Below are 10,154 nucleotides of genomic sequence, written 5' to 3' on the forward strand. Positions count from 1 at the left end.
TTAATTTGCATATTATGAATATTTTTTTATATTGCAAATAAATGCACTTGCCTCGTGTTCGAAGAATTTGTCTTCCAAGGTCTTATCACCAGGATTATTACCCGCGCCTTCAAATAAGGCGCTGTATTCCTGTTTAAATATTGTAATTGTAATTACATATAAGTATACAGGCTAGTCCATTTTTATCCATTCAGTAGAACATCTTAAAATATTCAAGTTTAAGACAAAAATGTTTCAAACAAAAGTTGTTGGGGTTCAAGTAATGCATTACATGGGCATATGCGATTGACCTTGAGTGGCGTCGTGAAGATCATGTCGAAGTCGATTTGAATTTTTTAAATGGGAATGCATTAACTTAATTCCCAATAACTTTTGCCTGAAATATTTTTCAAAATAACCATTTCTCTCGTTTTTAAATAGGGTGGAAACATTTGGATATAATATATTCCATTTTTAAGTGAATCCCTAACTTTAAATGACTTGCGTTTTTCATACACACGCGTGCGACATATAGAAGTATATCAGATAATATATAAAGTAAAATAGAAAAGAAAACAAAACGCTAATATTATGCAATTTGCAGAAATAAAAGTTTATTTTGATGTGCCATTATATTGACTGACAGCATCAAGCGTCGAGCATCTGCGCAGAAATTTATTGTGCGTGATTCTAAATCTCCTGATTCTAGCTTTTTAATGTAAAATGATAAATTGCGACAGGTTCTGATCAGGACTGGGCACATGTATTGGAAATAAATACTTTTATCTAAAACACAGTGTTTGCAATACTAGTGTATTTTGTATTTCAGCGGGACACATGAAAGTATTACGTATTTTGTATTTAAAATCGAAGGAGATTGAAAGTTTTTTCTATTTTGTAATTCAAACATAAGATTGATTGTTAATCTTAGTATTTGAAATACAAAATACAAAATACTTTTAATCTTTTGTTATTATTAAACTGAAATACAAAGTACTTTTATATGCTTCCATGAAATGCAAAATACAAAATACATTTGTCTTACAAGTACTATTTTTCAAATAAAAGTATTTTAAATACAGCCCCGATTCTGATATACACTACTGTCACATAACATAACACTGAAAATTTATAGCTATTTACATTATATGTAAACTATATGATTCTACTAGTAACAGTGTTGACACATTGAATTTAATTATTGGACGAGCCAATACATTTCAGTAAAATTATTGAATAAATCACTGCGCATGCTATCTAACGCTTGATACTTGTATGTAAAGGTATCTAAATAGCTAATTGAACTATATATTTAAATTTTTACTCACGGCGTAATATTCTGCTACAGCTTTCACTTGTTCATAATCATCAGCTCTTGCTAAGGCTGCCAGTCCATCTGGATTCAAACGTCCACAGCGTGGATATAATTTTGCACGGTCATCTTTACCTAATTCAGTGCCAAATGAATTGATGGTTATAATAATCGCTCTTCTATCTGCTTCAAACTATAATATAAAGATGAAAATGAAATGTAATTTTACAAAGTAATAGTCTCATCATTTTATTGGAACAATATCTTACGGCAAGTATTTCACACATAGTATCTGCAGTTGTACCACCAAGTTCTTTACAAAATTTATAAAACGCTTCCAGGTATGCCTTATAGAGCGTGTTTCTTATTATTTCGATATTCATCTCATCTAAATCTTGTTCAGAAATGCAATCCACAAAAAAAGGTGCTACAACAAGATATAATTGTTACTTATGGTTCACAAAAAGGTAACTTATATTATGCAATGCTCATATACTTATATATAGTATATGTATACAACATGTGTGATAGGATACGGAATAATATTGTATATAAATGAAAAATATAATCCCAATATACCTAAAGGTGTATCTACCAGTACTGCATTGTACAACTCGGCAGGTGTGGCAGCAACATGAATCGCTTCCATTTGCTCAAAGCTGCCAAGTGGATGACATTTTGGGATCAATTCTGAGATAGGCCGTTGATGCAAAGTACCGGTAATTAACAAAATGATATTGTCGATCATGTAACTGTAAGTGATAAAATCCAAAAATTGAGACAAAGGCTCGACGGAATGATTGCGCATATGCTGAAATTCCACAACCAGTTTCTCCCTCAACTTGTCATCGATCACGCTAACAGAAAGCGGAGATGGCTCATTGGCCAAAAAGCTGCCATAATCTGTACCAGCCAAGTGTAGCTTCAAATCTAAATAGACAATCGATTAGTTTAAGCGAGAAGAAAGGAGAAATTTATTAAGGAGGTACAAATCAACTGATTTTTCGTGCGTTTAATAAAGATACTAGTTTCTCTTTTTTAATCAAATTCTTGAAACTATATTTTTTACAAAGTGAAAAATTACACCTTGTAAAAACATTAAATATCTTTTTTAATTAAATATACGTTTAAAACGCTCTGGAAAGATTACATTTGTCGACCGACCAAGTACCTTCGAGTGTTTCGCATTGGACTAAATTCAAGTAGTCGCTCTGTTGAAGTATGCCACATTTGAAACCACGACACAAACCCTCCAGGTAACCGCCGTCGATGTTAAATAGGCACCCCTTCATTTCGAAACACCGCAAATTCGAAGTCTCCGCAAAGATGACGTAAAAATCCTACGCCAAACTAGATATCGATGCACGTCCTCTTCTAAAATCATATGACTGTCATGTCATGATAGGGGGTGCGGCGCATGCACACATGTGTGTGTACGATGTAGTATGTACATATGTGTGTGTGTATATACGGCCTAGTTTACATCGTGCACTTAATACGGAATACAGGTACTATAACTAGTAACTTTCTATTGAATTATCTCAATTTCAGCGATACGTGTAAATATATATGTGATATGAGTATTTAATTAATTATTTTGGTGCATATTTTACCGGTTTAGTACATCATTCTTTATATATTAATAAATTACTGAAATTAAGATAATTTAATGGCAAGTTACTAGTTAATACGCGCGTCATCAAGAGCCTCACTATTACCAACTCCGATTAATACTCCGATTAAATTCGGAGCATACGAAGACTGCACTGAGTGCATGCTAGTGCACATTGCGAACTTTTTCAAATTATTGTCATATCGTGGGCCATGAGTCTGTCGTATTCGGCAAATGAAACCTGTTAATATGTTAACTGAGCACTCAGTGAGTGGTTATCTTATCTGCTGTTTCTAAATGCGCCCAATAAGTCTATTCGCGTTGCATGAAATCCTCAAATATTTTTGCACTTAAAATGAGATAGATACGTATTCCGCCTTGAGAAGAGAGAAAACGAAGATGAGTGCAAGCCAAAAGTGCAAGCAATGTAAACAGATCTGTCGTTGCATGGCTGTGACAGATTTCCTAACCTTCAACTTTAACGCTTATTATCTCAGTTCATGGGGCAGAGCAATACTTTTTTCTCCTAGAGTCGTTCATTTTGTGCAAAAACGCGTCGAATAAGCTTAATTTCATCGAAATCAGTGAGAAAGGTAGAAGACATAAGTAAAAACATATTCTTAAAAAACATTACATGAATCGTTTCTAATCGTCTCTTTTTTACAGCTGATATATGATTTTTCACCGTAAAGACGTAAATACCGGTTGAATTAACTCTGATGACGAAGCGAGAATCATTATTGTCGAATAGAAAGATCGTTTATACACACTAGAAACATGTTACGAATAATCAAGACCAGAAATTCCAAATGCATCCTCAGTTGCCACTTTTACCTGGCAGTAAATTTCAACAATTTGTTTCACTTCCGGAATGTGTTTCGACATTTCTAGCTAGTCTTAAACCCTAGTCATCGCAATATTGAATTATGTAAATATTTGTATCTGAAATGGTTCTAATGAAAATATAATATTTTAGTGTGCGCAAGCTTCAACAGAGAGTAACAAAGAATTCTCTGAGAAACTAGCGAAAGGTCCACAATTTGATGACTTTCTCAAAAATAATGTTAAAGAGTATAATGGCAAATTAAAATTAGAGATAGGTGAGTCAGGGCGGCTGAAACTACCACCATGGCTGAAAACAGAAATACCTGTGGGAAAGAATTACAGTAGGATAAAGGCGGAACTGAGACAATTACGATTAAGTACGGTTTGCGAAGAAGCCAGGTGTCCTAACATCGGGGAATGTTGGGGTGGAAGCACTCATGGTACAGCAACAGCTACTATTATGGTTTGTATAATATAAACAAAGAACACACCAATGCTTCTCGTCTTGATTAAGTGAATTGCATGAAAAATTGTGATTCGATCAATGAGGACAATGAAATTTTAGCTCCTATACATATATTATTCAATTGATCAAATTTCAACCTTTAATCTTCAATCTTGTAGCATTTTTTTACCAGAGTGGATTTGTACCGATTTAGGTTGGATATTGTTCTATTTTTATTGTTTATTACTAAACTATTAGTTGATATTACATGTTCTAATAGGAAAACAATGTCATTAATAATAATCCAAGATTGGTAACCCACTTGGGTCGAATACGCTATCAATCTTCCATGCCTAGTCTGATTCTAGTTTCATGGGATTGATGGGAATCATAATCAATTATTCTTCTCACATTCGACTGTGATTGATCAATTTCTTAAGGCTTATTATTGTGTTTACACTTACAGTGTGAGCTTGATATTTCATGTTGTGATTGACAAGACTTTTCAAGCCTGTTGATTAGCTGCAAAACAGAGAGATCCGAGAACCTCTCTGTTCCACACTCTTACTAATCTCAATCTTAACTGCTGTTAGTTACAATTTATAGTGTGATTGAACAGTCTCCAATCTTAATCTCAAAGTTTCTTTCACTAACCTCAGTTAAGTGTAATTGACAGTTACATGAAGCTTGTTCAATGGACTCACATAATCGTCGGTTAGATTAACTGTGAGTGGTGAAAGAGACCCTCAATCTCAATCTTCAATGTATAGTCTATAATCTATGATCACGCCTTTATTCCGCAAACGCAGTATAGGGTTAAGCCTTAACTCTGCAAATAGCTGTAGTAGCCTCAAACCTTAAGAAATTGATCGATCAAACCAAAATTTCATTTCAGTCCGAGTCTCTGTATCAAGATAACAATAGGTTGATCCTCGGGAATGGTTTACTTGTACACTGTAGCAACTGCCCACTGCCAGTCAATAATGACTACATTTACACGGCACCCATAATCGAGTTTAATAACATCCATAATTATAAAACTGGCCAATCACAGTCATTCCATTCTTGGAGGAACAGCTATGGTTGGTCAATTTCATAACTACGGATGTCATTAAATCCGATTAAAGATACCGTGTAAGCATAGTTAATAGCAATCTTCTGCTTATAAGTTTTTTTTTCTTTTCTTTTCTTTTTTTTCCCTAACGCTATGATTGATTTGTGCGCTATTGACTCGTGTCCAATTGATATACATCCTTTATTCTTTTAGTTAATGGGAGATACGTGCACTCGTGGCTGCCGTTTCTGCTCTGTCAAAACAGCACGCAAACCACCGCCATTGGATGTAGAGGAGCCCATCAATACTGCTAGCGCAGTAGCTGCCTGGAATTTGGATTATATTGTTTTAACATCCGTAGATCGTGATGGTTAGTTACAAATGGTTGTGTTCGGCAGAATGTTTATTTTGCAACTGTTGGAAGTTTTCTTCACCCTGGGTTAAGTTATATCTTCAGATCTAAAAGTATAATCTCCACAATCAACATGAAGAAAACCTCCAACAGTTGCAAAATACTCTACTGAACGCAACTAGTCATACTATAAAATTAAATTGTACTATTATAGGCCGGTATTCATAGTCGGATCTTATATTTAAGATCGTCTTAGGGACTTAGATCGTCGCGACTTTCACTTCACGGAAAAGAAGAACTTTAATTGATTAATTCTCTTAGGCATTATATGCATTATGCAAAAGTCCATGTCGGTCGTTAAGACGTCATGAACCAAACAGAAAGCGATCTTAAAATACAATAAGAACGGACTATGAATACCGCCCATAAGAAGAGAGTCTAGACGATATTTATTATTAACGCATCATTTATTATTTCAGATTTAAAAGATGGAGGAGCTGATCATATTGCATCTACTGTTAAGGAAATAAAAAAGAGGTATTTTATCTGCGCGATTTTTTTTTTATTTAATAAAACGAAGCAATTAGTGTTCAAATCATATAGCATTATAGAAATACTTCATGTTTGATCATAGGAGCAATATATTAGTGGAATGTTTGGTACCAGACTTCAGAGGTGATGAAAATTGCATTGCTACGATTGTAAATTCTAATTTGGATGTGTTTGCGCATAATATCGAAACAGTAGAGCGTTTAACTCCCTTTGTTCGTGATATGCGCGCTCGATATAGGTATGTACCATTATAATACTTATATGTATATTCTGAATTTAAATGGCTAAATTTCGGAAGCGTGTAGAAAATTGATAAACTAAAAAAAAGTCCTTTAGAAATATGCTCGTTTTGGAGAAAATTATAGAAAGAGACAAAACGTTTTGATCTTTGTACTTATTTATTATTTGTTCATTCACACTTATTTATTCACGTTGTCACTTGCTTAATGCAAATATTCAAAATGTTGGCCTCTCGCAGCAATGCACGCATTGCATCTTATATGGACCGCTCGTATATCGCAGCCAAACACTGATCTGGTCAACGTAATGACTCGTCGATCCGGCATTCTCTTCTGTCTGGAAATCGGCGCGCACTGCCTCTGAAGCATTATCGCTGAAGTCGCACATCAAAACGATAATATTTCGTTTTCTGATGAAAACGTTTTTGTTTGTTTACATATCTGTCATTCTCCTATAAATTCGTCAGTTACTCATCCAAAAGCCATCGAGTAAATTACTTTCGTCACAATACGTGGGCGTACATAATATTCTAACGCTGACACGATTTTCGTGTATGGTTTCTGCGATGGTAATGCTAGAGAGGCGGTGCGAGAGTATACGTGACGATTTCCAAACAGAAGAGTGCTGAATCAGCGAGTCATTGACGTTAACTCTTAATAGGCTGCCAAAGATCATTTTATTTTCAATTCAGATCGGCAATCTTTCGAAATTAATATTCCGTCAACTATTGCGAAAATTGCAAAATTGTTAAGGACTTTCCGACTCAGTTTTCATCAGAAATAGCGTATGATTCGTGGGTGGACTTTAAAAAACATCTTGTGTACATATCTATATATAATACATAGATATATATTTATTAATAATACTTACGCATTTGTTAATTCAAATTAATTTGTCGTTTACTATATACAGACAGTCATTGGCTGTATTAAAAGCAGCTAAAAAGTTGAATCCCGATTTGATTACGAAATCGTCGATAATGCTGGGGCTAGGTGAAACTGACCAGGAAGTCGAACAAACTATGCAAGATCTAAAGGCTGCTGATGTGGATGCTATAACATTGGGACAGTACATGCAACCTACCAAAAGACACTTAAGAGTCATTGAGTATATAACACCAGAGAAATTTAAAGCGTGGGAAAATATGGGGAATCAACTAGGCTTCTTGTATACTGCCAGTGGACCATTAGTTCGGTCATCTTATAAGGCCGGAGAATACTTTTTAACAAATATATTAAAACAACGGAAGAAACAGCAGATTGATGACCATGTTACGTCGTGAATGAAAAATACGGAAGTGTAGATAAATGTATAATCGACATACAAGATAGGAAATCAATATAAATAATGAATTCGAAAACATTGCGAAAAGAAATCATCACAATCTAATGATAAAATGATTCGAATAACAATATATATTACTGTTAATAAACTGATAATAAATGTTCTGTAGCGTGTAGTAGATTTACGAAAAAATTGAGATATTTAATCAGAAAATGCAGATTTATATATAAATTGAATGCATATAAAGTTCAAAACTTCATATATATTAATTTAATCTGTGTCCATGGCGATGGCGACTTGAGGATCCTGAGGACCTTCGTCGGTTGGCGGATCTTGCGGAGGTTTGTCATCTTGCACAGCTGGTTCAGTGGGTCTTCCACGTTTATCATCTCCTTCAATCTGGGACAAGAAACTAGCTGTCGTAGTTTCGTTGAGAATCGCGAAATCATAATCCTTTCCTACTACGCCAATTGATACATTCTGAAACATAAACAAGATTTAATGTCCCCTTTTTAAATCAAAACTGATTCTTAGAATTAAATATTAATGAGATTCTTATAGCAGATATTTTACAATTTACTGCACATACTGCATATAATAATATGCAGTATGTTTCATACCATATATCACTAGCGTATTCTGGAGTAAAAAATTCTATTGTATCTGTGAAAATATCAAGAAATCAAACAATTTTTTATTTAATAACTTAAAAATCGTGTAAACATGTCTTTGATTATTTAATCGGGTTTAATAACGTTCATAGTTGGAAATTGGCTAATCACAGCCATCCCATTCTTTAGATAAATACAATAGCTATGACTGGACAGTTTCATAACTATGGATGTCATTAAATCCGATTAAGGATATCGGTGTAAACGTAATCATTGCCGTTGCATACACACTATTACACAAACAGTCGACTTTTTAACCAACGCTTATGGTTAATAAAATTTTAAATTTTAAACGTTTATACTTGAAAAAATTACTTTATGGAAAACAAGTAGCTTACACTTTTATTACTTTGTTTTTCACAACGTTTCACGCTATAATAATATTACCCTCAAATTTCGGAATACCCTGTATATATGTAGCTTTTTCTTCATATAAATTGTTGATTCATCTCATTATTCTGTGCACAAAAGTATTAACGCGTAGAATTATCGAAAACTGAATAGTTTATAAAATACTTTATGTCAAAATGTGCCAAAATAGATGTTTCATAAACCATTAATTTTTCGATATCTTTAGATGCCTTAATAATTTGATGAACAGGATAATTGAAAGAATCATACTAAAAAAATGTATAACCATGAAAAATCGATTTTTTCGAAAATTGATTTTACACTATTTGTGCTCTGTCAAGCCATATAATTTTTGTCTGAACATATCTTTGATTCAATCTTGTCCTACAAAGATAAAAGAAATGATAAACTAAAATTGAACATCTTGTATAAATCAGCTGTTAGATCATGGAATGACATATAGCGTTGTGTGAGAACAATTGACTTAATCTGTGAGTCCTGGGTTTGATCCCAATTCTTATTCCATGTCAGCTTTCATTTTATAAATTTATTGAAAAATTAAAGATCATAAATCGTATGAAGGAGTATGAGATGACAATGATATACTTTATTCCTATCGGAAACCTATTTTAATAAGATATGGATTAGGTCAAGTCTATACTTACCTTCACTGATAAATCAACTTCGTTAGGTAAAGTGTCACGTAATGCTCTAAGACCATGCTTGACTAATTCGTCAAGGTCGCACGACAAGAATTCATTTAAGTGTTTTTCTAAATATGTCCTTGCGCTTTGAGAACGTGCTCCTATAGCCATCGCTTTACAGTCAAAGTAATTTGCAGATGGACATGTCTGATATATATGCGGTCCTTTGTCCTACGAAGCGACTATTATTAAAAAAACATGTTTAACATATACTGAATTATATACTATTTTCAATAAATTCTCACATCATATCCAGCTACGAGTAAACCAACGCCGTATGGGCGTCGATCATATCTTTGCGTGCATGTTTGCATTTTATTTCCCAGAGATGCAATCAGACGACTTATAGGTAACGCATGGTCATGAGCATACTTGTAATTCAGGCATTCAGTTCGCATATAACGACTGCAAAAAATAATTTGCTTTTAACCATCATTATTGAAACACTTTGTATTCTTAAGGGTTCTCTATATAGAAGTCGTAGATAGTCGTGGAGTCTTAAGTCGTAGGAAACCAACTAATAACAATCAAATATAAGGAGAATACTCGATTAGAATTGGTCAGTTTCCTACGACTTAAGATGGTCCATGACCATCTAAGACTTCTATGTAGAGGACCTTTTACTCTCTCATGCACAAGTCTATATATCTGTGTATATAGGCTGTAGTGGTCATGAATTAAAACTATCATAGCACAGCAACAAACATTATAAGGTACAGCCAAGGTAGATATAAATAAAATTAAAAAATAATTACTTTTATATATATATATAT

General features: G+C 33.8%; 3 protein-coding genes across 3 annotated transcripts in view; 1 reads left to right on the plus strand and 2 right to left on the minus strand.

Annotated features, from left to right (window-relative positions):
• LOC108751715 (V-type proton ATPase subunit d) overlaps positions 1 to 2,711 on the minus strand; it is a 3,126-nt gene extending 415 nt beyond the window's left edge. Inside the window, exons 1-5 of the mRNA XM_018492041.1 lie at positions 2,463 to 2,711; positions 1,871 to 2,221; positions 1,561 to 1,718; positions 1,308 to 1,484; positions 52 to 129 (exon numbers count right to left, since the gene is read on the minus strand). Of these exons, the coding sequence (XP_018347543.1) occupies positions 52 to 129; positions 1,308 to 1,484; positions 1,561 to 1,718; positions 1,871 to 2,221; positions 2,463 to 2,583 (885 nt within the window). The 5' untranslated portion in view covers positions 2,584 to 2,711. The remainder of the gene's footprint in view (positions 1 to 51; positions 130 to 1,307; positions 1,485 to 1,560; positions 1,719 to 1,870; positions 2,222 to 2,462) is intronic.
• A 365-nt stretch (positions 2,712 to 3,076) lies between these two features.
• On the plus strand, positions 3,077 to 7,742 carry LOC108751710 (lipoyl synthase, mitochondrial). Its single transcript, XM_018492029.1, has 7 exons — positions 3,077 to 3,496; positions 3,570 to 3,743; positions 3,880 to 4,191; positions 5,441 to 5,597; positions 6,059 to 6,116; positions 6,214 to 6,369; positions 7,284 to 7,742. The coding sequence occupies exons 2-7, from the start codon at positions 3,681 to 3,683 to the stop codon at positions 7,651 to 7,653; spliced, it is 1,116 nt and encodes a 371-aa protein (XP_018347531.1). The 5' UTR covers positions 3,077 to 3,496; positions 3,570 to 3,680; the 3' UTR covers positions 7,654 to 7,742.
• Positions 7,743 to 7,867: 125 nt separating this feature from the next.
• The window catches only part of LOC108751735 (proteasome subunit alpha type-1), a 3,363-nt gene continuing 1,076 nt past the window's right edge, over positions 7,868 to 10,154 (minus strand). The window contains exons 3-5 of the mRNA XM_018492102.1: positions 9,627 to 9,786; positions 9,343 to 9,552; positions 7,868 to 8,135 (exon numbers count right to left, since the gene is read on the minus strand). Of these exons, the coding sequence (XP_018347604.1) occupies positions 7,926 to 8,135; positions 9,343 to 9,552; positions 9,627 to 9,786 (580 nt within the window). The 3' untranslated portion in view covers positions 7,868 to 7,925. The remainder of the gene's footprint in view (positions 8,136 to 9,342; positions 9,553 to 9,626; positions 9,787 to 10,154) is intronic.

This window comes from Trachymyrmex septentrionalis, unplaced genomic scaffold, assembly GCF_001594115.1.
Source record: "Trachymyrmex septentrionalis isolate Tsep2-gDNA-1 unplaced genomic scaffold, Tsep1.0 scaffold112, whole genome shotgun sequence".
Lineage (NCBI taxonomy): Eukaryota > Metazoa > Arthropoda > Insecta > Hymenoptera > Formicidae > Trachymyrmex > Trachymyrmex septentrionalis.

Excerpts from the sequence above, each read along its gene's own strand:
- LOC108751710 (XM_018492029.1), top strand. The coding sequence starts at position 3,681 with ATGTTACGAATAATCAAGACCAGAAATTCCAAATGCATCCTCAGTTGC. Across the intron at positions 3,744-3,879 it reads GTTGCCACTTTTACCTGGCA|TGTGCGCAAGCTTCAACAGA; the intron begins GTAAATTTCAAC and ends ATAATATTTTAG. Across the intron at positions 5,598-6,058 it reads AACATCCGTAGATCGTGATG|ATTTAAAAGATGGAGGAGCT; the intron begins GTTAGTTACAAA and ends TTATTATTTCAG.